Genomic DNA, 23708 nt, shown 5'->3' with positions numbered 1-23708 from the left:
ATGACACACTAGGTGAAATGATTGACTTGACTATCAAGTGATTTCTGATCATGATGACTTTGCGAAAGAGACAAGAACTGTCAAACGAGTGTGTAAAACGCATCATTTTTAAAAAAGGATTGATTGTGTATCAATTCCGTAAACAGTTGGGCAAAAAAGATCTCCTCGAGAGCAGTGAGCTTGTACAAATAAGTGGGAGAACTTGCACAGTAGGTGGCACTGTATTTCATGCGGTAAGCGAATTTAAAACATTGTACAACTCGCCCGGCTGCCGGAGGATTGTTTGACCACGCCCACTGCAGCGCAAAGGTCGACAAAGCGTCGCCGTCAAGACGCAAGGGCTAAAAAATCAGCTCGGCGACGCTCTACTCTGAAATTCAACGCTTGCTGCTGTGCGGAGTCGGTCGGCTTTGTAGCAGATAGCGAGGCCGATCCTGCCCTCCTGTCCAAAAGGGAACATCCACACTTTTGGCACGGAGACACTTCACAAGTCCCAATTCTGAGGCTAAGATGAGCCTGGGTTGTTAGCGGAGAGTCTTGCTCAGGTGCTGTATTCCATTTCGGACTCCAACACCGATGGGCGCATTGCTGGCTGTTTGGCAGCATTCCTTCCTGATCAGAAAATGTCAAAAATGGACGACGGATGGTGAAAAACAGCACAAGCATGACTCAGACGTTTTGCTCTTGCAACACACACACACACACACACACACACACACACACACACAGAGGGAGTATGCACACAGCAGGGCTGGTTATCGCCAACAACCTCACAATAGCAGGCATAATAAATGTATGATCCACATAAAGATATCAATTTGATGAATGCTTTCTCGTTGTGTTCATTCATTCGTTTCTGTGTGCGACTTGCCCGCTCCTTCTTCTTCCTCGACTTCTCTGAGCCTCTGCAGACACACCTGCTCTGCATACTAAAGTAGCCTGCTGACTACACGCACACACACACGCACACACTTCTACTCACAGTCCAAGTATGTAAGGCAAACCCTGTTGGCCACACCCAGAGAAAAGAACTTTTTTTCATTCGCCTTGTTGCACCAAGCAACTGAATGAATGCTTGGTGCCTCATGGAAAATACTTAAACACACACGGGATCTACCCCGCATGCCTCAGTGTGACACAATTGTGACCTGACAGGAACCTAAAGGGAAAAAAAAAGCGCACAGAACAGGTTCTCTTCCGATGGCTATTGAGGAATCATCGAGATCAGACACGCAAGACGTCTGCCAAGCAGAGTACAAAATCAATGAAATTAAAGACGATGCCACATTAGCAGTGTCCAACGCAAATTCGGATGGAACTACGTCAAGTTACCAGCGTTCGGCCCTGGTTGAAATCAGTGATGGGAAGCACCAGGCCAGGCGCACGGAACGCAGCAGTTACATGGCCTGGCCTGGCCTGGCAAACTTTAATTTTAAAGTTCAGTTCAACTTGAACGGAAAATACATTTTGAAGTCGTCATTCGATGGAGTCATCCAGGCCAACTAAATGCTGCGTCATAGTTGCATCATCATTTTTTTGATCTGCGATCATGCTTGTCACGATTCACGAGCAACTTCAATTCGGACCCGGACCGGGGAGGCGGCTCGTGCACATTTTTAGAATCCAGTGCTCTTCGGATGACTTCATTGACTACAAAATGAATTTTCCATTCAAGTTGAACTAAACTTGTAAATCAAAGTTTACACAATATAAAAAGTCACTCGGGATGAAAAACCCAAAACGACATCACCACACTTAAAAGACACTCTTGGAACGCGCACCCTGATGTCCATGTTCCCGTCCCCGCAATTAAAAGTCCAGTGGCGGGAGGTGGACTGCACTAAGATGCAAAGACAAGGGCTCACACATTCACATGCACCACACGTCACTGTGTCGGGTGGAGACAGTGTGTGTGTGTGCGCGTGTGTAGCATGTCAGACTCAGTACTCTAAGGGGGTAAAGGGAAAAACGATAGAGCAGCCGGGAATGCAGGAGACCACACCCTTATCTGCAGTCATGTGACCACCAGGGAGTGAGGGGGGGGGGGGGGGCTCCGACGGTTAAGAAAATCACCCCACTGCAGAGGCCAGGAACACGCACAAAGGCAAGCGGTATCCTCCGCACTGCAAAAACAAATGGGCCAAGTTGAGGACTTTGGTGGGAAGGAATTCCCACACTGCCCCAGTAGCAACATTTCCTTGCCATTCAAAGAAATGGCAGAAAAGCTCAGACGGCACGGAACAAAAACAAGGCAATTGACTCCTGTGCCGCCCGCCCGGCCGGGGACGAGCGCGAGAACCGCTCAGGTTAGCGAGCGACCTCGTGACGTTGCCGTCGGCGTGACCTTCGATTCGGTTGACGTGGTCTTCCCGTGGCGAGACGACAAGGCTCCGTTCACAAACTTATAGCCTGCTGCTCACAGACACGCAACAATGGGAACAACTATTTAGCCAGTCAGTAGTCGTCATTGGCTTAATCTCATTTAGCGTCAGTTAATCATTCTCGGTCAGCCAGCACACCAGGATGGGAATTTTATAAAAAACAGAATGCACGTTATTTTCAGGGCCGGCCATTGTTGGATGATCATTCTTTGTCATTTAGTGTCAGTCAGCCATTAAGCAAGTACCGTAATTTTCGGACTATAAATCGCACCGGAGTATAAGTCGAACCAGCCATAAAATGCCCAAAAAAGTGAAAAAAAACCATATATAGGTGTATATAAGTCGCTCCTGAGTATAAGTCGCCCCCCCACCCAAACTATGAAAAAAAACGCGACTTATAGTCCGAGAATTACGGTAGCTAAGAACATCTCAAGATCACTCACCAAGTGCGTGTGAGCTAGTTAGTCAAATCAGCCATTTGTGTCGAGTAGCCGGTTGACGCATCCAGAGAGCTCGAAATCCAGCCACTTGGCGTCATTTCGTGTCGGTCGGCTATTGTCGGTTTGCAATTTCAATCCAACCACTCGGCGTCGTTTCGGGTCTGACGGCTGTTGTCAGCTTGCAATTTAGCCACTCTGTGCTATTCAAGTGTCGCTCAGGTAGTTGGACTGGTAAATGGACTGTACTTATATTGCGCTTTTATCTAGACCACATGGTGCTCAAAGCGCTTTGCAATCCACCCATTCACACTCTCACTCTCATACACATCCACCAATGGTAGGCTGCTGCCATGCAAGGCACTGTCAGGTCCAGCAAATTGGGGTAAGCGGGTGATATTTAGTGTCTGCAAGTATCAGCCATTGCCAGTAAAGCTCATCAGCGCCAATCAACGGGCAAACTAGTCAGGAAACATTCAAGTACGGAAAGCGTCCGTAAGTCAGACAATCGGTCAGTTAGCCTCATTCAGCGTCACGGCCAATTTGACACTGTCGGTAAGTCAACAAGTTTTGAAGTGCGCAGAGGTGACGTGTGTGTGCGTGCGAGCCAGCTCGCCATCAGCCGATTTAGTGCTAGTTAGCGTCAGCCTTAGGCAAGCGCAAAGCAGAGCATCTTCGTCCGAGCACTTATCAGTCAGCCTCGCCTGGCTTTGTGTCAGTTAGCCATTATCAACTAGTCACCGAAGACATCCATCCGGACAGTTTGTCAGCCATTTTTCATCGGTCAGCCAGCTAGACTTGGCAGTTGGCCATCGCCGTCCATCTATCGACAGTTGGCAAAGGCATCCGGGCACTTTGAAGCAATCGACGGCCAGGGAGTCATTTAGCATCGGTTAGCAATCGTCAAGTGGAAAACGTAAAAGCAATCGTTGAATTGCTCCGTGAGCTTGTTCAACAGGTGCCATTTGCAAAGTGAGCCAATGAAGCGCTCCATCACCGAGTCCAGCGAGAACATCAGTCAATTGCTCAGCGCCGTCCGTTGAACTGGCGGGCCAAGATAGGTCCACAATTCCAAATGAAGCCAATTCGCCGAGATGTTTCAGTTGAGAAGCTTTGAGAAACTCCTCGACGAGCAAGCATGTTTGACCGAGCTTTTCTTCAACGGTTCGGCCCATTGAGCTACTCCAACGTCAAAGATTTTGAAATTCGTCACATTTCTATTGACGGTGTCTATACATAGTTGCAAAAAAAAAAAAGACGTGGATTCTGGAAATGATACACAAGCATGCAGACAAGTGACACGCTCGACTTTGCTTTTGACACCTCAACGATGTGTTTTTCATCCTGCTCGTCATCGGCGGGACGCTGCCCCGCACACAATTTGAATGAAAAAAAACAATGGAAGGAAAAACTATCAATCAGCTCTGATGTTAGCGCTCCAAAGAGTCGTTAAGGACGCAGACGCCGCATCCGGGTCGGCCTCCGGAGAGTCCTCCGATGTCGGACAATCCATCCCGCTAATTGAGCGTCGGTGAGCTTGCGTCATTTACGACTTGTCCGTTGCAGAAAAGCTGCGTCCGCTCCTGCGGCGGAATCACTCGCCCGTCGCTATGCGTCGTCTGTCATCTGGTAAAAATCGATTTGAGGGAAAGAAAATAATAATTCCGTCTCGCAACTTCATTCTTGTCATGAGATCTTCTGATCTTTTTTTTTCCCTCCAAAAATGACAGCTTCAGTTTCGTAACGTTATTCATGGAAGAAAGCGTTTTTTTTCCCCCGCCTAAAAACGTTTGTCGAATCTCAAGTCTTTTCTGGAAAAATGGACGATTGCATTTTTCACCTGACCACTATGTTTGACTTTGATCTATTACCGTTTTTTTCCATGTATAATGCGCCCCCATGTATAATACGCACCCTAAAAATGGCACGTTGATGCTGGAAAAAAGCCTTTTAGGACAATAAATTAGTTAAATTTTGCGCATTATACATGGAAAAAAACGGTATTTTCCTTGTAAATCTGCAAATATTGCAACTTTGCTGCGACGCCCGCACATGAAAGCGTGCAGCTCTTGAAAATCACACTCGTGAAGTCAGCGACATACGCGTGGACATCTTTGCTACCGTGCGCCTTCTTCTTTTTCCTCGGATGATGATGATGAAGATTCTTACTCATCCACGGATGACTGCCGCTTTTGCGTCTTGTGACCGAGAACGTGGCGAGGGGAAAAAAAACAAAAAGGCAAGACAAGTGGCCCTTGTCTGCCGCTTGTTGCACAGCGTGACGCGCCACATTCCCGCACTACGATTCCTCCGTGCGTTTACGAGGTCGTTTTCAGGGAGAGCTTCACGCCTTATCAAATTTCAAAGGTCGGACCGTAAAAATCAACTCCAAAAGCCAAAGATGAGTGTCGACTCGTAACTAAGCGCTCACGTTCACTGGCGATGGGGGGGGATTCCCACAGCACCGGACTTCTTTCCTTCCTTCCTGTAGTCCAATTGCCCTTCCTAGGTCACTTCCTACACCCTTCCTTCTATGCTGCCTTCCTTCCTTAAGTCTATCACCCTTCCTTGGTTTCTTGCTCCTCCTTTGGTAGATAAAAAAAAGGCTACTTTTTGCCCACCTTGGCCCGGCCCGACAACGACCTCAAACAGGAGTCCTCCCTCGCCGTCAATACTCCCAATACGCAATCAGCTATAAATAGCGCATGCTCGCTAAGTGGTGCAAACGCTTGACAGCGATTTGGGCCTGTTGCTTCTTTCGATTGCAATTGTAAATGTTGAGCCCCTGAAAAAGTGACATGAAAGGCAATGCAATTCTGAATTTCAATCATCTATTTTAGGAACAGCTGGACTCAACACACACACACACGCCGCCGTTTGTCGTGTGAGGACAAGGAAGTGAAATGGTGCGAGCTGCCAACATGACATGAGGAAGAATCAAGCCTCCACTTCCTGATGGCGACAGCGTCTCCACCCACCATCTGCTCACTTCCTCCTCCAACGCCACGGCGCACTCACCTCTCGGGCTCGCGCTCGGCTTCCACGCCAGACACGTTTGTCAGTTCATGTGACGCTAGCGCACGTCTTTGTTTGGCTCGACCGCAATCATCCGAAGGAGGAGGCGGTAAAACGCATTTGTGAATGAAGGCTCAAGAGAAGACAATACTGCCACTACAAAGTGAATGTGCAAGGTCACGTTAAATCACCGTGCGGAAAAAAGTGAAACGACCGCTAAGTCGCTCTCTAGTCATGATCAACAGATCAGCAAAAAAATTAAAACCAATTACGAAGAAAAAAAAATACGACCGCGTCATTTCAATGATAATGGCTCCGATCACGTTACGCAACAAGCGACAGAATTTGTTGTTCTGAAAAGATGGACGTGAAAGGATTGAGAGGTGAACTTGAAAACTTCAGTCTCGGAATCAAAAAGTAAGTGAAGAGAGGCCATGCTGGACATCAGATTGGGTCGGCGCAATGTGGAGATTGGCCTTCAAACAAAAATTGACACGGTGCACGGGCAACTTTGATCATCATGGATAATCTGACACATTGCATCAATAAAATGTCAACCTCCCACCCAAAAACATGGTGGGCCTTCACATAACAATTGTTTGCAAGTTGCCTTTGGAAAAAAAGCAAAAGCTGGCATTGTTCGAATGGAAGTGGCATGGAACGCTGGAGTGGATGCGGTCGCCTCAAGCGTCGCCCGCGCACTACCATGACCATGCCAAATGTGCCAAAGTCATCATGGCGCCGGCTACTTGCGAGAGGCCCAATGCCCGCTCCGAGTTCCATCCTGCGCCAAAGATGGGTCGCTGGCCAGCGAAGGCACAAACGAAAAGCCCGATGTGCATTTTGTGCCTTTTTTCTTGGCTGAGCGTTGGTGGCGGATGGATTGACGAGGGAGACGGCGGCGGCTTGCGTAACAGCAGCGTGGGCGAGCGAGCGGGCGGGCGGGCGCAGCTCCCGGCAGGTGTTTAGCGGGCGGCCTTGTGGGACTTCCTCCAGTTGCGACTGAACGGGAGGCACCAGACGCTACTTCGCCCACAGCCCTACTTCAAAATATGGTCATTATCTTGCCCAAAAATTCAACAACAAAAAGTAATTTTTGCTAACTTGTTGAAACAATAAGAACCTCATATTGATCGTGAACATTTTCCAGGTTCGGGCACAAGTCGAAGGCACCCCACTGGATTCAAACTTAGGGGGCGGGGGCAGACTTTTTTTTTTTTGCAGACATTTATTTGCGTCCACGAGTTTCCCCGTTTTATGAAATGACTCTTTGTGGATGACAAATATGCAAAAGAGGTCAAGCGGCGTTTCTGTGATGTCCCTTTGGATGAATGCGGGCGGCCATCAAATAGTCATGAAGGCCAACGACTCCGTTACGGACAAACTGGAGCCGTGCCGCCGCACTCCCGTCGTCGGCGGCCGGAGCGCTCCGCTTGCCGCTGCTGCACTGCGTCCATTCATAATTGATGGCCACTTACATAAGAGGCGAGCGTGTGTGCGTGCGTGCGAGCGAGTGAGCGAGCTTGCAGGGGCTTCCCGAATCCCCCCTTCACCATCCGAGGGGAACAAGTGGCAGAACACACACTTTTTCCTTCCCCTTTTAACACGCGAGCCAAATGAAATCGGTTTTTGAGGGCATCACACGAAAGGCTCGTTCATTCACTGAATACGGCTGCTGGGGGACAACTGGATATTACAATCTTTGGAATTTTAGGAAGTCTGCCAAACACGGCAGCACACAATCAAGGTTGAGTTGGACAAAAATTGCAAAATGTCTTCACTCCGACTGCTAGATACAAGGAAGCCCCTTTAACGTCGGCCATATGTTCCTAAACTAAAGCTACAGTCCATCTATGAGCTGGAATGAAAAGTGGTAGCTTAATGCTAATGTAGCGCATGAAATGTCATCGATAGGCCGACAGAAATTGCCAGAGACGTTTTGGAAGAGAATTGTGGGGCAGCCTCTTCTTCTTGTCGTTAACGATGCTACATCGCCTCGGGTAGACCTCAGCGCTGCCGTACCGTGACACAGCAAGGTACTCCGGCTTTTACTTTGGAAAACAACCGTCGACGTTTCTGCCGTTATTCAGATCAAACTGGCGATTGAAACACAAATCAAGTGACGCTTCGGTCACTTTCACACAATGTACTGTTTCTGAATGAAGGGATGAAAATGACTAAAGGGTAAAAGTAACACGGCGTTACCGTCTGGCGGACTTTCACTTACTGCAATCGAGCACATTTGATTTGGGACACGCCGTATTGACATCGATCGCTTGCGTTCTCCGCACCCTGTCGAATAACGACCCAGCGTGAACCCGCGCCGCTTTGCCCATCCGCAGCAGGCAGACTGATCCATTTACAAATCAAAAAGAGGAATAAAAGGATTTGCCGCAGGACATGGGGGAGCCGCCCGCCACGCTCCCGCTTTGATTTTTTTTTCCGACAGGGCTTGCTGATGCGGACATAAAGCAGCGGCTCGTAAACGTCCAGCTGCTCAATATCGGGACGGGAAGTCGTTTGGGCTCGACGCGGCCGGGCATCGAGCCAGATGATTGACTGGCCGGCTGGGCCACGTCTGTCTGGTAAACACTCGTCGGGTGACTCAGTTGACTCCACGCCAGCTCACGGGGGGCCACGCCAGCCCACGGCGGCCACGCCAGCCCACGGTGGTCACTTAGCCCGACTGAGCGACACGTTGGAATGGGCTCGCTCGCTAATTGAATAAGTGGCGCACAGTGATACGTCGCCGTGTGTTTTGTTTTTTTCCCCTCGAGGCCCATCTGACACCGGCTCCTGATTCCATCGGACACTCACTCCGATTCGCTGACAGCTTGCCATAACGCCCGCCGACCGGTGCTGACAAAGCAGCGTTTAGTCCAGTCGAGTCATATTGGCACATTGTTTCAAAACGATGAAGAACTCTGCCTTCCGAGCTACTAGTTAGCTTTTGAAAGTTGCAGTGCTGCAAAAATCCCCACGGATGGTTCCGTTGGGAAGGAAACGTCAAAAGGCAGCTGTGGATGTCGTTATTTATTTCCCCGTCGTTAGCCTTCCCTCGTTTTGGGCCGAGACAGACACTCAAGTGGTGTTTGGAGCGACAAGTACCAGACAAAAGGCAGAAGGATGACGAGGGAGTATGCAAATGAGTCATGAGCTGCTAAGTAGATCACTCGCTCCTCTCCAGCACTCGAGAAACAAAAACGTGCGGCAACAATTATCCCCTCACTCGAACCAATTTGCCGCAAATGGCTTTTTAACATCTCCGCAAAGGGGTGAGGAGGCGAAGAGCGTGAGACCCCCCCCCCCCTCCCAAAAAAGGTGTTTAGCCTCATAGTGGAGGTGAAGCAGCATCAGCAGAAATGCCCTCGTTTGGAGGTCACAAGCTGGAGAAGATGCGGGGTCCCCCCTCCTCCTCTCCTCCCCCACCCGACGCAATAAGTCAGGACACACCCAGATGGAGAGGGGGAGGGGGAGCAAGAAAATGACAGCAAAGGAGCAAGAACAACAAAAAACAGGCATGACACTGTTCGTTCTCCAAGTGGGTGACATCACGGACACTTTGCGACGATAAAGTGACGGCTTTTTGGGGCCAGGCTGGGTCGGCAATGTGGGGAAACCACTCCAACAGGAAGAACGAGCTGCCCCGCGAACACACGGCTGGCTGCCACCGCAGCATGCAGCAACCGGTGTTCACCAGGCTAGCGCAATTGTCCTTGCATCCGTCAACCCCCCAAAAATAAAAAACACAACGAACGTGGAGCCAAGCTGATTCTAGACTTTGCAGAAATCTGAATGCCAGGCTCGCAGACGTCAACAAGCTCACCCGGTGCACCGTACTGTCATCGACAAGCGGGGCGTTTTTAAAACACCGCCGGGCTTGAGGGGGCTTCGAATGGACTTGGCGAATGCTGCACTCGGCCTTAGCCACGTTGAATAACCGCTCTACCATTCGGCATATCTCAAACGGGCCACCATACATCGCACAAAGGAGCATTTGAACCAGTCGTCCGCGTTCTGGATAGCACGCAGCGGTGGGCGGCAGCAACTGGTCCGCGGTACGTACCGCATCCAAAAGTTGAATTCCGAGCAACTTGGAACAAATCGGGCAAAATACATGCGAGGAATTGACGAGACGTCAAGCAACGCGGCAAAGTGCGGAAAAAAGTTGCGGATGAAACGAAGCACACTGCACGAGCGAGACGTGCCGCTGCAGGTTGCGGGCGAGGGGAGACTCGTCTGCGGGCTTCCGCCGATCGAGCGCGTGGGACTCGAACAACCACACACACATGAGCGCGTACACAACCCTCCCACACTTTGCAGCAACTGTGGCCGTTCCAAAAAACGAGACCCCGGCGGTTGCGGTCCTCCCACTTGTGGCGAAAAAAGCCCAAATGGGCCACCGGAATCAACGGAAACGACGAACGGTTGAAAAGACGCTAGAAATCAGCTTTCAAACGAGCTCAAAACTCACCGAGCAGCAACGTCGACGTGAAAACGGCCGGCAAAGTTTCACCCCCCACTCCCTCCAAAAAAAAAGGGGCAAAAGAAGCTTACCTCTAGGGGGATCCGTGTCCGAATCACGTCGGCGTGTGGAGCTCCCTCACTGGAGCTCGTCCATGTCCCAGCGCGGAGGCAACTCGACTGGACCGCAGCGGTGGAAAAAATGATTGACGGACCGGCAATGGAATGATTCGGACGAAGCAGGAAAAAACAAGTCCCTCTCGTTCGAAAGCAGCCGGGGGAGAAAGACAGCCGTGACACACCACTGCAGCACCGCAGAAAAGAGCCCGGAACCTTCCCGATTAAGTCAGAAATCAATCCGATAAAAGGGAAGACCAAGTCCCCCTCCCTCTCCGCCTCCGCCTCCTCGCCGCTGGAACACACGCAGGGGTGGGAAGGCGTGATCGCCGAGACAAGATTGAGTCAAGAAGCCGTCCGAGGGGGCTGCTGGTGGGGTTGAGAGACGCCCAAGGGGGTGGTTGGTCTTGGGGAGGCGAACCGACCGACACCTTCCAACAGCAGCGCAAAGGGGCGGAACTAGAGTCCCGTCCTAGAAGCGCCTTTTCCGGCCAGTCTGGCTGCCTTGCCCCGGGGAAGCAACGGAAGGCGGGGCCAGGCTGGATCGTTGACTTTTTAAAGTGGATCGCTTCAATCAGAACGACTCCATTTTAGATTATTTTTCCACGTCTTTCTTGTCACGTTACCTTGTCGTATTTTTTTTATGGATTGTTAGGGCGTGGCACGCATCTGGATCCTTAAAGTTTATAAAAGTGCTGATGAGCGCTGCGGCTAAATATGTCCAAAATCATTTTTCATCTGGTCCCTTCATTATGAGGTTCTAGCTTCAAATCCTGCAAGACAAAACCAGTTCCCAGGTCTTTTTCGACATGGCCTCGTGGGACTGTTGATGTGTCTCGAATACCAAACTTCATGTTCGGGTTGAGGAGCTGCAGTTTCCTCATATTCCCGTCAAGTGCAACTCAACCAATTGAGCCTAATATGTGTGTTTTAAACCAAAATGGCGGCTTTCGATTGTGTTTTTCTGGGCCTCCACGTGATAAACATGTTCATCACGTTTTGCAGGCATGACACTGGCACAAACATGCACAAACTAGCTCTCTTCTGGACGGTGACTTGTTGAGGTGCATTTCTTTCTTTCTTTGCACCTCGGCGGGCTATCTGGCGCGCCCAGCCGTCGTCCGCCCTTTACCCATCCGGCGAGCTGTTGCCGCAACACGCTGTGTGGCTAATGTCAATAACGGCAATATTGTCAATACGGAGTGACGGCGGTTTGTTTGCGTTGTCCCGTTGCCGTGGCAACCGGGCCTAGGGTGGAGCAAGCAATGGAAAATTGTTTGCTTATGCTTAGGAATATTCATGTCGAATATTTTTCAGACTTCAACGTTCTCCTATTAACCTAAATCATTGCATGGCTTAGCGCCTTTACATCTCATCGACTTAGTTGTTCCTTACGTTCCGTCCCGTAACCTCAGTAACGTCTTTTAGTGACCCCGAGGGCCAAGAAAATGTCTGCAGGGCATGGAGTTGATGAGACATTGACTGTTACTGAAGAGTTCCTTGAGTTGGTGCCAATGATGGACACCACAACAACCGAAGACATCTTAGACATTTGTGTTGAGATGTTTCAGGAAATGTTTTGTAAAACAAATGTTCATTAAATCTCAACGTTTTCCCAATGTTCTTGTGCTTCTTTACACTAAAAAAAAGGAAACCCATGATATTTTGGTTATTTATAGCAGACTATGGTATCATTGACTTCAGGGAAGCACCAGCAGAACACAATGAAACTCTTTGTTGACATTAGTCAGTCAATGATTCATTAAATGCACTCATTGACCTTGTTTCGCATTTTTCCTACTTGCCTAAAAAATGGAAACTAACTAACTAACTAACTAACTAACTAACTAACTAACTAACTAACTAACTAACGAACTAACGAACTAACTAACTAAAATAACTTCTCGCGTTATGTTTTTCATACTTGGCAGATGAACTAACTCAGTAACTAACGTAAATATGTGAAACTAAATCGCTAACAGAAACGGCAAAGCGATGAGAAACATAGAAGAAAATAAGAAATAGAAGAAAACAAGAAATAACTGGCCGTGTATGTGCACACTATCGAGGTCGATAGAAAGTCGAGTTTGACAAATGTGAAGAAAAAAAAGTCCAAAGTAAGGTGCGGCGGGCCGGTGCAAAAAGGTTGATGCGCTGGGTTCGTGACTGATCTTGTTGTCGCCGCTGTAATGGGCTCATGCATCACTCTCGCACCTGCAGAGCGGCGGGCGGGCGGGCGGCTGCGTGCATGGCACAAAAACAACATCGGCAACGAGAATCAGCTGCAAGTGTTCACACATATTCATTTCCAGACAATGACAGCGGGACAGTCGCAAACGTGCACGTGTTCCTCTCCTGTAGCTGGTGCCAAAACGCCCCATTGGGTGGGTCACCGCCCCGTTTGAACAAACGGGAACTACCTGAGCAAACTCGTTTGTGTTTGGCAAAATGACTGGAAAATGGAAAAAAAACACTGAGTTCATAATTGCTTTAAAAAATGAAACAAACCAGCATCATTCGCAAATGACATCGAAGCTCGCTAACAAATAAACGTTGATCATCAAAGAGCCTTTTCCTTCTTTTTATTTGTTCATGCTTTTAACTAAGTGTGACATGAAATAAATGCAAATTTGCTTCTACTAGCTAAAAAATAAAGTGGCAACACCAAATGAGGTCTGGCGTCATGTTTTTTGTACAGGTACACCGAGGCGTCGTTTGCCATTGTGTCTTAATTGCGGACAAGAGTGGAGGCTGCAATTTTAAATCCATCAGACTTATGTAATCAAGTCACTTCCTGGGGTCAGCATCCACCTCCACACACACACACACACAGTCAGAAATGTGTCCATATATGCCGCTGGATGTTGTCTCCATGGCGACCTTCGCATGTAATTCTGATTATTTTTATCAGCAAAGAGGCGCAACGATGGAGCAAAGATGCTAACTCCCGGCGGGCGCATCAACGTCTCCAAAGATTTACGAGGATTTTGTGATATTCGGCCATGTTCTGTATCACAGTCGCCCTCTGTTTTATGTCACATGGTAAACAGAAACAAACAGGATAAAGGGCGCTTAGAAACAAGTTGCAAAATCACTTCACGTTTGATATTTGCAAAGCAACCGTGAAATGATTTGAGCGTGGCTTAAAAGGAGTTTGTCGTGAGCAGTCGGAAGCGGGGCAGTTGAAATGTCAGGGGCAAATCCATCCCCACTCGCGCAATATCAATTCCCGTACCCCTGTGGAGGGCAGGGATGGGGGACCCAAGCGGGCCTTCCCACTGCTTGGGGCCCGCTCGGCCATCATTAGCGCTGCACTGATGAACCTTTCATCACAGCGCTATTAATAAACCTCCGCGCGCTCTAATCTCATCATCGAATCCTTTCTCCCAATGTCGGATTTTAGCAATTGCAAAAATCAACAAATGATGGATCAAAGGTGTTTCTCCTTTGCAGAAAGTCAAGCAAAATGAGATCTGCAGTGCATTTGTGGGAACGATCATTCTTTGCAGAGGATAAAGAATGTGTGACTTCATGAGGACTGAAATATGGATGGATGGATGGATGGATGGATGGATGGATGGACGGACGGACGGACGGACGGACGGACGGACGGACGGACGGACGGATGGATGGATGGATGGATGGATGGATGGATGGATGGATGGATGGATGGATGGATGGATGGATGGACGGACATGTGTAATTCAAATAGCTGTTGCCCAAGGGGTAGAACAGCAAAGTGACTCTGATGGTACGTTAGCTTGTCAATGGCGTTTTGTTTGTTAGCATGAAGCTAAGTGGACTTAAAGCTATGGCGTGGTTCGTTGAAACAAATGCTTTTTTAGTTGATTATTCCGCCTTGGTGTAGATCTGCTCAATAGAGACAGAGTAGCATGTACACACACACACAGATTGCGCCCACGCTTGTGCCGCCAAGACACCTGATGGCGTTTTTCACTTCATGCCTGCAACACAACACATCAACACATCACCTGACCGATGTCCAATCGCAAGCTGCTATTCATCGATGTGTGTGCGTGTGTGTGTGTGTGTGCGTGTGTGTAGGCGGGCCTTTTCTGGCCTTTTCCCCTCCCCTCCCACGTCCTCCATCTCTGGCGCAGCATTAGCATGCACGCTGCATGCTGCAGCCTAGCACTCACTTCAAACACCCGCACACAGACACACACAATAGCACACTAGTGGAAGCAAAAGCATTTTCATTTGACATGGAGTCCACACTGTAAATGAGACACACTCTCACATGCACACACGCACACACACACACACTGAACAACCCAGTCACTCACACCTGCTGAGTGTCTGCAGAGACACTTTGTGGTGGTGTTTGTCGTCATTCCTTCTTGGCTGTAAACTTGCGCAACACAAAAGTGCACTCATGTCGCCATGGTTACACACACACGCGCACACATCGTCCACAATTAAGGGAATCAAACTCGTCTTGTTTGGGTTCACACCGTGTAGCAAATAGTCACATCTCACATGATTATTTTGTTCATCTCTTTTGTCACAATTGTTGAAATTGTCATCACAACTTCACATTAATACTCAATCATTATGGTGGGTGGAGAAGAATGAAAAATCTAAATTAGGGGTGCTAAAAATTCAGCCCGCGGGAATCCAGAAAACATTGATGCAAATTTTTCAGCTGGAGTCAGCCTTGTTTCTAATTTTGTACGATTGAGATGGCATTGTGGAAGAGTCTCTTACTCCACATTCGAAACCTGATGCACAAGTGAGATGAAAAAAAAAGAGATTTTTTATTTCATTTTATTTTTATTATTTAACACTTGCTATCTTCACTTTGTTCATCGATTTATTTTTTAACCTAATATGTCAATCCTTCATATCATTAAAAAAGATTGTTCGGGGAATCAAGAAGAGCAGCTGACAGGTGGGAGGGCGGCGACCTGAGGTGCTTCATTAGCGCCCTCAAAGGGACGTGCACGCTCGCTCATTCATAATTAATCGTGCACGCTCATATCAATAATATAGGCGTCACAGAGAATATTTTTCGGGCCAAATCACGGCGACCAGTCGGGGCCGGATGACAATTGGGTGGTCATGAGGGGAACATATGAATCAGAATCAGCTTTATTGACCAGGTTTGTGCTACTCTTAATATAATATGTTAACATACCAGACATGTTCTCAGTTTGTTGTTTGTGTCATGTAACGTTAGCATACCGTACAATTATTCAGCCTGTTGTAGCTTCTATTCTATTTTTATTTTAAGTTACCTTTCAAGATGACATGTTTCTCCTTGGTGTTGGATTTAATCAAGTAAAATTTCCCCCAAAATGCGACTTATACTCCCGTGCAACTTATAGATATATTTTCCTTCTTTATTATGCATTTCATGGCTGGTGCAACTTGTACTCCAGATCGACCTATAGTCCGGAAAATACGGTAATAACATTGAACATCATTCGTTCCAATTTCAACTTTTTTTTAACAGCACCATGCAAGTAAGCATTGAGAGAGATGGGTCTTCAAGCAAATCCCGGAGGAAGCGTGCAACGGGTGAATCCCCAAGCTGAGCAGGGAGCTTTTATCGTGCGTGTGTGTGTGTGTGTGTGTGTGTGTGTGTGTGTGTGTGTGTGTGTGCGCACGCGCCTTGATGAGTTGCTCCCAGCGTGCTCGTTGGCCAGCGCCTACAATGAAATGCTGACTGGCAGCCATAACTCTGCTCGGGCCTTAGATTGAATGACGCCTTCCCCTGAGCCACCGCGCACACATCTCTTCACTGCACGGTCCATCCATCCATCCCTCCTTTCTTCATTCTTGATCTTCTCTCGCTCTCTTTCACTGCGCCGTGACTTGGCCACCGCGTTCATGCTTGGGCAGATCGCAGCAGAGAACTCATTCAAGCTGAAAGCGGTCGTAAACGGGCCCTCGCAACTCTTTGTTTGTGGACAACAGTCCAAGGAATGCTCGTGAATCTTCCTCGCCGCGCTCCAAGTTTGAAATTGCGTCCTGTGATGTCCACCAAATTTCACGTCTGGCGTCAGGGGCTGCTTTTGGCTTTAAATTTTGCACCAAGGTGAAATAACAGCTTCAAAGCAAAATGGCCGACTTCCTGCTCAATTTCAGGGATGGGGGGGGGGATCGTTTATTTTTTTAGCGCATTTTGTCATGTTGGCCCGCCTCATTTTATGTCAGTTGCTGAAATTGGTGTTGGGGCCCGTTTTGCATCCTTCTTGTTTAGGCCCCCCATTCATCAAAGGGGCCCATCGATCCATCTTGGTCTTCGCCATGCATTTCTAAAGCTGGAAAGGATGTCAGAAAGCAGCTAACAAGGAAACAAAGGAAAGTATAGGGTGGCAAGGCTGGCAAGGCTGGCAAGGAAGGAAGGAAGGAAGGAAGGAAGGAAGGAAGGAAGGAAGGAAGGAAGGAAGGAAGGAAGGAAGGAAGGAAGGAAGGAAGGAAGGAAGGAAGGAAGGAAGGAAGGAAGGAAGGAAGGAAGGAAGGAAGGAAGGAAGGAAGGAAGGAAGGAAGGAAGGAAGGAAGGAAGGAAGGAAGGAAGGAAGGAAGGAAGGAAGGAAGGAAGGAAGGAAGGAAGGAAGTCAATTAAATGGACTTGAAATAAATGCAATGTTGTGATGTTTGTCGTTTGGTGGCCGTCCGAAGAAGACGAGAAAGTCAATAATACATTTTTCAATTGACGGGCTTTTCCTGTCCACGCACCGTGCATGTTTACACGCATGCGCAGATGTGCCTTTGTAGCACATGCACCGAGCTCCTTTCGGGCTTCCCATGACGACTGCAGCATGACAGACAGTGCGCCACAGTGGAGCCCCTTTCACACAGACTGCATGAGAATTTGACGCCCCGCCCCCAAGATTCAACATCAACCACATCGACGGATGGATGAAGAGTAAAATGATGGAAGGATGCAAAATGGATAGATGGACGAAGAAAATGGACTGGTGGAAAATGATGGATGGTTAAATAAGCGGATGACGCACACACGCACACAGCAGAAAAAAAAACAATATAGAAAATGTGTGTGTGTTCGTTGTCATAACATAAACAAAGAGAAAGTGCTCCACTGGCTTACAGTCTAAATATGGACGTCGTGTCCTGGTGGGAGGCTGGCGGGACGTCTTGAGTCTAAACACTCGCTCAGTGTTTATTGGAGCTTCCTGCGTGAAAGTTGACTTTTATTTCCTTGTAGTTGGAGACAAAAAGGAAGGTTGAGAGTTGACAATTTGTTCATTTCTGTTGTTTTTGACTTTTTTTAAACAAAGGATGCATGCACTGGGCTCTTGCAAGACTAAATTGGTTGTCAATTGTGTCTTTGATGTTCACAAGATGTTGACCAATGCGTTTGGTGAAAACCAAATTGTCATTGGTGTTTTGCCTATGACTAAAGATGTGAGTTTTATGTTTTTTTTTTAAATGACTCAATTGTTTCTAATGTTGACTAAACAATTTGTGTCATTGACTGGATAATTTCACGTTCTACACCCCTCAAAGACCCAATTTGATTGCAAGTACACAAAAGTTGGACTTTGAGCTGGTTGACAACTAGATTGTCTTTGATGTTGAAAAAAAAAAATGCATCCTTGAGAACTCGGGATAGCTAACGAGTTTTGCAAACCACGTGGAATCTGACTGTGTCTTTGATGTGTACAAACTCACACATTAGATTTGGTCATGACTCAAAATGTTGGGCTTTTACAAATATTAGGCTTGCTGATCGATGATAACAAGGACAGGGACATTAAAATGATTCTTGTACGTGCAACAAGTTGTGTTGCGGTCAACCACTGACCTCTTGATTTGTTCTCCTGCGGAGCAATGCTGCCCTCTCGTGGCCTAAGCAATATAACACTTGGCAAGGCCTCGACTTGCAAATATCAGCGGCGGGCGATGGATGCCATGTTTCAAGCAGCAACAGAAACGCCTCACTTGCAAACCAAAATGAATCTTGAATGAGTGGAAACATTGGTGACGCCGAACTTCCCAAGTGGTCTTATATGGTTTAAAAGAAAAACTTGTTTGACTTACTTTTGGACAACTTTGGTTCCGTGCATGTGGAAATCCAAAACAATTCCTGAAATGTTACCCTGAATCCAACAAGGAGCCCACGGCGGCGAAGTTTTTCGTTTCCAGATAACGAGCGCACCTGTTCACTTAAGGCCAGATCACACGCTGGGCTTCTCTGTACATACCGTAATTTTTGGACTATAAGTCGCTTTTTTTTTCATTGTTTGAGTGGGGGGGCGACTTATACTCAGGAGCGACTTATATACATATATATGTTTTTTTTTTAACTTTTATGGGCATTTTATGGCTGGTGCGACTTATACTCCGGTGCGACTTATAGTCCGAAAATTACGGTACTTTCATTTCTGTTTTCTTTTCCCTTCCATTTATTTCTTGTACTTCTCACGTTTAATAGTCAATTCATTGTACTTGACTTCAAATTAGTCAACGTTTAATTTGTAGGATAGTGGCTTTGAAAAAGACATGGCTTTCACAGCCGTGTAAAAAGAAAAAGGCAATTATGGCAATAAGTCATCAAATGTAGCACGACATTCTTCCTCCGTTTCATGTCACGTTTTCCTCGTCGTCGCCGTCGGAGGTGGACAGCACAGTAAGGTCGCTGGCTGGCTCCCTAACCCTCGCTCGGCCAGACGTCTTTATACTGGAAAAGAACATCCTTGCCGTCTTTCCGGCCGAGGCGGAGAGATCGACTTTTGCTCCTCTTGAACAGCTCAGCCAGGAAGCGCAACTTGCACAAGAACAGCGTGTGATCATTCCGCCTCGGATGGAACCATCCGGAAGGTCTCGCTCCAAACTGTTTCTCGTTGCGAACGCCGTTGTGAGGCTGACGTGCGAGCTTCGCATGAATTTGTTGGACCACAACAAAATACGCAAGAACCTGGGGTCTGTGGCGGTGATTCGGATTGTATACATTGCAAACTTTGTCCTGGTGGTTTCCTTGGCGACCTCCACAGCAGTTTGGCTTTGGGCTTATCATTCTCTCTTGTGTGTGGCGAGCGAGACGAAGGCGATGGGTGGCGGTGGGCGTCTCGTAGCTTAGCAACCCCAACGGCCCCCTCGGACTGATATGAGGCTTTGTTCCAGCCTCGCTGTCGGGCGGCCAAAGAGAAGGCCTGAACAAAAGCGCTCTTCTTATGGAGGCCTCCGCTTTTTCTTTTCTTCTTCATCTTTTTCCAAGTGAGCGGAAAGAGTTCAGTGTGGTGGTACTTGGGGGAGGGTACCAGTTGGTCCCATTAAATGAAAACATTCTATTATCAACTTCACGTTGGTTTAGTTGTTACTATACTCAGGCAAAAATTGGCTCAACAGGGCCAAGGAACTTTTTCGAAATCAAGCCCCGGAAGCCTGCTGGACTTTACAACCTGGAATTTGGCGGACGTGTTTGGAGAGGTCATTTGAGCAGCAAGGTTCTTGAAATGAATTGGTTTCTAGATTGTCGCAAAGTGAAATTTGGTAGAAATGTCTAAAAAAGGGGTCGAGCCACAAAAGAGCAACTCCGGACCCACAAAAAATCTGAAGAAGCACAGAAAGTCCGCCAATTTGGGTTTCTCACTAAAAAGGAATTTTATGCTAGATATGATTTGGATTTATTTATTAACCAAGGAAAGGCATGTCGCTCCAAAATAGCGTATTTCTTCATAAAACGATGTTCTGTCTGTCTGCAGTGTGGCAAATTCCTGTCTGCTCGCCGTGGCAACGTTACACAAAGCAAAAGACTCGCACTTGTTTGTTTCTTCCTTCGTTTTTGGAGGTGACGCTTCCATCGTTGAACAAAAACAAAACGGGAAGCTGAGAGACTTGAAGATCAGAAAGAAAGAAAGGATAGACAAGCCCAAAAAGGTCCAATCCAAAGTTGACTCCAAGTAACAAAATGAGTGGAAGAACAAAACTCATTTTGGCTCACAACTAACTGCCAACTCTGATTTGGGAACCCCCCCTAAATCCTAGTTTGAAAGCCTAATCCGACATGAAAAACCAAATTTAAGGCCCCAACCTTTGCTTGGACCCCTCATTTTAAATCCTAAATCTTGTCTTGAAGCCTCCATGTACACGACTACACTAACAAAGCTAAGGCTGCCTTGAAACCTTAGCTACTTCGACCTATTCCTAGTTTAAAAGCCTATTCCAAATTCTACTTTAGCTTTTGAAGCCTGGTCATCACATTAGAAAGCCCTGGAACATCTAGAAACCCCAACCCTGACTTGAAGAGCAAATCGTAAGCCAGACTTGGAACCCTAGCCTAGTGTCGAAGCCCTCATTTGAAAATCTAACCCTGGTTTAAAGGTTTTGAGCCCTACTCGAAACCTGCAACCCTTGCCGGTCTAATGTCCAAAGCCTACATGGCGAGTTCCGTGTCACCTGAGTGAGAAGGCTCCGTTCAGCAGGGCGTCCCGATGACATCATCGGGCGTCAAGGATGTCGGGGAGGACGTCGGGGAGGACGAGGAGAGTGTGGAGGCGGCGGCGGACGCCTCGGGCAGGCACTCGTCGCAGCAACAACAGCAGCAGTCCAGGAAGGCCTGACCCAGCGAGCGACACAGGCACAGCAGCAGCACGGGCGTGGCGGCGCAACGAGAGAACAGGAAAAAGTGTCCGGCCAGACCCACGGCTTTCGCCAGACCCTCCGGTGCCTCCACGTAGGCCAGTGCCATGCTACACACACTATCGGGTATGTTGCAGGCCACGTGCAAGGTGCTCAGCCACAGCACTGTGGCGCGAAGCCTGGGCTCACGGCTTCGGTGGAGGTGACCATGATGATGATGATGCTTCTTCTTTGTCGGCGACCCACAGGTGGAGGAGGAGGAGCGCCTGCTCGGTGCTTTGACAGGTTGCTGCGCTGACACCTGCAAATACGAGATTGGCGTTGGGCTGAAAGGTCTCGCCACCTGATTGAGGCTTGTGACTCAACTCGATGAGCTCACAGCAAGTTGTCGTTGCTGTTTGATTGTCGGCAGCGTACCCGTTGAGTCGCTAGGTCACAGGCCAGCGTGAAGAGCAGCGGCAGGCAGCTGTAGCATCCAAACATCCACCAGGTCCGGGCCTCCTGATAGGTCAGCGCCAGCGAGTAGACACCGTCGGGCAGTTCCGCCGAGGGCTCGCGCACGCAAACGTCCGCCACCGGGGACGAGCCCCCGTAGCCGAAGGGTTCCCACAGCCTGACGGGTTCCTGGCGCAGCTGCCACAGCAGCAGCTCGGGAACGGCCAGCGCCAGCGAGCCCAGCCAGACGACAGCCATCTTGGACAGGATGGAGCGGCAGGATTCCAACCTGGGTTCGGGCCCGGGGCATGTAGCACGGTGGAAGCGGTCCATGCTCAGGGCGCACAGGCTGAACGTGGCCACGCCCAGGGATGTCACCTGACGTTCAAACATCACACACTCGTTTCAAAACTTCACATATGCTCGAAAGCCTCATAGCGGAACTATGAGCCTGGCTTGAAAGCTAGTGAAGACCCCAAGTTAAGATGATTAATGGGCACATCTGATTCATCTCATTAGCATGACAAAGGCGCTAATGCTCATTAGCCGGATTTGCGCCTTTCACAACAGGACAAGGAGGAAAAACGCTAAACCCACTAAAGCCCAAAATGTCTACTCGGGTGAGTCAGCGACGCACCCAGGCTGTCCGCCTCCTCCTGTCATTCAAAAGAAGCAAACATTAAAGACATTTTATTTGTTTGTTTTCCCATGGAGCAGTTTGGTCCCCACTACGTGATGGGAAATATAATGTTTTTAATTTATGACAAAAGCAGAATAAATTAGAATTTTGGAAATCGTGATTAAAAATCCCAATTTTTATCAGGAAAAAAAAACTATTTGATGAATCTCCAGTCAGAATTTTACAAGTATAAACAGGAGGCAAAATGTAAACATTTTTGGAGGGGAAAAGGGGACAACTTTACAATATTAATTTTTAAACGTTGAGAATAACCTTCAGATTTTTCTAAAAAAAAATCACCTCCAAATTGTATGCTTAAAAAGGAATTACAAATGTTTATATTTTTATTTTAAAATAAAAGTGACAACGCTATGAGGAGGAAAATAAACGTCCTATCGCTAACGTTTTATTTTTATGAGAATTTTCAAGCATTGGAGTCAGAAGTTTGCAAATCACACTTTGACAAAGACAACTTTTATAGAAGAAAAAGTAAATTATGTGTGAATAAAGACAGAATTTTGCAAGAATAAAGGCATAATGAGTCGTTTACCTGACTGCTTCTTAACTCACCTCCAGAAAAGGCACCAGGTAGCAGGACGCTCCTCCGAGCAGACGCCTGAAGGTCAGCTCGTGGAAGACGACCACCGGCAGGCAGAAAAAGAGCACCAAGAAGTCCAGCAGGGCCAAGCCAGCCAGGATACAGTTCCAAGCGCTTTGCAGGTACGCGTTGTGCCACACAGTGCACATGAGTGCCAGGTTGCCCACCATGCCCACCGAGAAGAGAACCAGGGCCAGCAGCATCAGCGCGTACGCCCAGTACGAGGCGTCAGCCACGGGGAAAGTCGGATAGGGCTGCGGCTTCGACGGTCCGGAGGACGACGAGTTCGACCAGAGCCCGCGGGTGCTGGCGATGACCCGCGGGGTCGTGAAGTACCCGCTCGGGTCTTCTCGTCTCCGGGGAGTCTCGTCTTGACTCGCTCCGGTAACCTCTGAGCTCTCGACTGCCGCGGCATCCTCGCCCCGGCCGAGGTGCGCCTTACCGGGCGAAGGCGGGGGAGGGAGTCGGACTTGGCTTCGGAACTCCGCCGACCCGACAAAGAGAAGCAAAAGAAAGACAAGCGCGCTCATGTTGGATGATGACTGCGCAATTAGGACATAAGCACTCATAAAAATACGGCTCTTTTTGAAGTTATAAAACGTCCATGAGTGTGACCACCCGTTCGAAGTCAATACGAAGTTATGCGCCAATAATTGAGCAATTTTAAACCACCAAGGAAGGCAGCAGACTTCCGGTGAACTCTCTCAAAATAAAGGCCAAATAAGAAACCGGAAGTATGGCAAAGGATGAAAAATTGTGCTTTACTGTCATGAACCATCACGTTGGAAATCTGTCCATTTCGGGTCATTTTAGTCATGTCTACACAAACCTGTAAGACAAGCAAGTATAAAACAACGTCAAACTAAAATAAAGATGTCAAGTTCAAGCTATTTATATTGCCCTTAATTGCAAAAGAATTTCAAAGGGCTCCACACCCATCGGAGCGCAGAAATAAATAAAAAATTCAAAATAAATGATGACACGTAAGTTGCCCACATGCCAGCAGAAGG

General features: G+C 48.1%; 2 protein-coding genes across 2 annotated transcripts in view; both read right to left on the bottom strand.

The window, feature by feature from the left end:
* The window catches only part of LOC133161821 (plasma membrane calcium-transporting ATPase 1-like), a 35817-nt gene extending 24899 nt beyond the window's left edge, over positions 1–10918 (bottom strand). The window contains exon 1 of the mRNA XM_061290466.1: positions 10391–10918. The gene's annotated coding sequence lies outside the window, so the exon portion shown is untranslated. The remainder of the gene's footprint in view (positions 1–10390) is intronic.
* Positions 10919–19000: 8082 nt separating this feature from the next.
* On the bottom strand, positions 19001–23524 carry gpr37l1a (G protein-coupled receptor 37 like 1a). The gene is made up of 3 exons (XM_061291724.1): positions 22671–23524; positions 21404–21799; positions 19001–21287 (listed from the first exon to the last, which is right to left on the bottom strand). The coding sequence occupies exons 1-3, from the start codon at positions 23265–23267 to the stop codon at positions 20823–20825; spliced, it is 1458 nt and encodes a 485-aa protein (XP_061147708.1). The 5' UTR covers positions 23268–23524; the 3' UTR covers positions 19001–20822.
* Between the last annotated feature and the right edge of the window lie 184 nt (positions 23525–23708).

The sequence above is a fragment of the Syngnathus typhle genome, linkage group LG11 (assembly GCF_033458585.1).
Source record: "Syngnathus typhle isolate RoL2023-S1 ecotype Sweden linkage group LG11, RoL_Styp_1.0, whole genome shotgun sequence".
Taxonomy (NCBI): Eukaryota; Metazoa; Chordata; class Actinopteri; order Syngnathiformes; family Syngnathidae; genus Syngnathus; species Syngnathus typhle.
The sequence above is the reverse complement of the archived record's forward strand: the minus strand, read 5'-3'. Positions and strand labels throughout refer to the sequence as shown.

What these genes read in the sequence shown, in the direction of transcription:
- gpr37l1a (XM_061291724.1), bottom strand. Translation starts at nt 23,267, where the DNA reads ATGAGTGCTTATGTCCTAATTGCGCAGTCATCATCCAACATGAGCGCG. An exon ending in ACCTGGTGCCTTTTCTGGAG is followed by an intron (nt 21,800 to 22,670) that starts GTGAGTTAAGAA and finishes TTTGAACGTCAG; the next exon opens with GTGACATCCCTGGGCGTGGC. An exon ending in GTGACCTAGCGACTCAACGG is followed by an intron (nt 21,288 to 21,403) that starts GTACGCTGCCGA and finishes TCGTATTTGCAG; the next exon opens with GTGTCAGCGCAGCAACCTGT.